Raw genomic sequence first — 2,676 nt, 5'->3', positions numbered from 1 at the left:
AGTAGTTACGTTTATTAATTTAGTTAGTACGTAACTAACAACTAATAATAAGTAAAGTAAGTATTATTATATATATATATATATATATATATATATATATATATGTGTGTGTATATGTGATTTAGGACATATTATATGCAACATTTGTGAAACTCTTAATGCTGTTTAACAGCAAATTGTTTTATCACTAATTTCTTGGATAAGTATGACACCAGTGCAAGAAAATCTCTGTATTATTCTCCTACATAGCAGCATTGACAACTGATTTTTCCACCATCACCAGCTGAGCACCATTTTTTTAGTTCAATGTCAAAGATAGATGACTTACATTTACAATTTCAATTTAATAATTTCATCATTCATGTCCCGCATGTCAAAACTCGTAATAAATGTGAAAAATGAGGGCCAAGTCTTTTAAAGTTTTAGGGATTTCCAGAAAGAAAATATTTATAAACTAAAGTTTTAGCAATTTTGTGAAGTGTATGATCTTTGATTAAGAACTTCTGATCAAAAATGAGCTAATTATATAAATCAGAATTAAAATAATTTAAAAAGTACCTTATAAATTATGACATAATTGTATGTAACATACTGTCTAGAAATGCTTATATTTCATAAGTCAGTATGCTGAAAACTAAAACCTATCATGTTTGTCTATGATCTGTTGTTTACTATCTTCAGTCACATTTTAGCTCTTAGTAAACTGGTAAGATGGACAAATCTTAGACTGGTGATCTTGTCCCATGAGGAAATTTGGATTTAATAGTAAAGTAAGATATACATAATGTTTAGTGTACAGATTAAATGGTCAATATATAGTTGAAAAATGTGATTTTGTTTCTCAAGCAAGTGCTGTAAAAACTAAAGCATGATAGAATCAGTTAGTTGCACAAAAATTCTAGTACTTGTTTCACCATTCACTAGTGTTGATGCTAGGTTTTTAATTTTGGATTTTTATTTTTGGAATATTTTAACACTTAAGTGTGATTGAATTCTTCACATACAATTTTTTTCTAATAGTAAATAACACAACTGTTTTAATTCTTCATTGTTTTAGCTGTAACATGAAACGAGTTGATTTAAAAATTGTGCTGCTTGGAAAGGAGTATGGTGGTAAGACAAGTTTGTTGGAACGATATCTATATGATCATTTCCATGGTGATCTTCCGTACCAGAATGTAAGTAACCTCTGTAACATTTAATTTGATTATCAGTTTTGGTGAAAAAAATAACTTAACATTCTGTGTGAAAACTTTTTGTAAAAATTGTTTTCAAATACTTATCTATCTGTCCAATGAAAAAATAATACATAAATCATAATTATACTGAGACAAATAATTAATTGTAAATATTATGCAAAATTTTTTACCTGTTTTGAAACTGTTTTAGTTGTGTGCCAGAAAGAATGAATTAATTTGAAAGAATCTATCATATATTGTGTTATATATCTCTGATATTATTTATGTAATAGATTTAGACAGATGTTATAATTCTTAAAATATTATGAGAAAGCACAGAAGCAAATTAACACCAAGTATTTTGCACATATTTTTTCATAAAGTTAAAATTGTTAAATAAAAATGTTTTTGTTCTCAGCATTTTCTTTTCCAGTTTTGTAGAAACTTAACTACATCTGATTGAAATAACTCAGTGTTTCATATTCATATTAGAGGAATGATATTTCACCTGTGTGTTTAATAATACAGGCCTGTGATTGATTTGTTGTCTTGACATTTTTACATGTTCTACAGTAATTACTGTATGCTGAATCTGAAAATATCTATTTTTCTCCATTATGTACAGATTTTTCACAAAACGTCACATGTACTTTTACATAAGTGAATCATTTTCATTGAAATCAGATCACGTTTTGTTATGCTTAAAATGTTGAAAACCACTGGCTATAGATTTCTCTACACCAATTGCGACATGAAAGTCTTATCGATCATTCTAGAACTCATGAGAAACACTGCTAGTATATAAACAGTTAACAAGCCGCATGACGTGTAATTTCTGGATATTATTTGTATGTGCATGCACTTTGACATTATTTATTTGTCCCTATGGCAACAAGAGGATTTGTAAATGACCCAAACCTATTCTGTTATATTTGTATTCAATTTGTTGTAAAGAAACAAAGGCAAAACATTACAAAATTCATCAAAAGTGTGTTACATGTATTTTGGAATAAAATTTAGTGACCAAGACAAATCATGGGCTCTGCACAAAGTTTGCACTGTTTGTGTTAAAGAGTTGAGACAATGGACTAAAGGTAAGAAAAAGTCTTTGCATTTTGGAATTCCAATGGTCCAGCATGAGCCTAGAAACCATGGAGATGAGTGCTATTTTTGATCCTGTAACGTGCAAGACTACAACACTCGAAATGAATAAGAAATTTCTTATCCGAACCTTCAATCTGCTATAAGACCTGTTGCTCATGGACCTGATGTACCTGTACCTACTCCACTGGAGACTCTTGATACAGTTTCATCTGATTCTGAATCTGATGTCAATAGAAATTATGATAGGGATTGTTTTCAACCTGAAACATCTGGTGAACCACAACTTTTTACATAAAGTGAACTTAAAATGATTTTGTGAGAGATTTGGGCCTTCCAAAGGATTCTTCAGAAATTTTAGGGTCCAGACTTCGGGCTAAGAACTTACTTTCTCCAG

The 2,676-nt window shown here is 29.6% G+C and overlaps 1 protein-coding gene across 7 annotated transcripts in view; it reads left to right on the top strand.

Moving 5' to 3' along the window:
- LOC106473843 (ras-related protein Rab-24-like) overlaps nt 1–2,676 on the top strand; it is a 21,177-nt gene that overhangs the window by 6,744 nt on the left and 11,757 nt on the right. For all 7 annotated transcript variants that reach the window (XM_013934522.2, XM_013934519.2, XM_022402227.1 and 4 more), the window contains exon 3: nt 1,058–1,178. In XM_013934522.2, the coding sequence (XP_013789976.1) occupies nt 1,065–1,178 (114 nt within the window). In that variant the 5' untranslated portion in view covers nt 1,058–1,064. The remainder of the gene's footprint in view (nt 1–1,057; nt 1,179–2,676) is intronic.

This window comes from Limulus polyphemus, unplaced genomic scaffold, assembly GCF_000517525.1.
Source record: "Limulus polyphemus unplaced genomic scaffold, Limulus_polyphemus-2.1.2 Scaffold6550, whole genome shotgun sequence".
NCBI classification, from domain to species: domain Eukaryota; kingdom Metazoa; phylum Arthropoda; class Merostomata; order Xiphosura; family Limulidae; genus Limulus; species Limulus polyphemus.
This window is presented reverse-complemented; position numbering and strand designations above follow the sequence as displayed.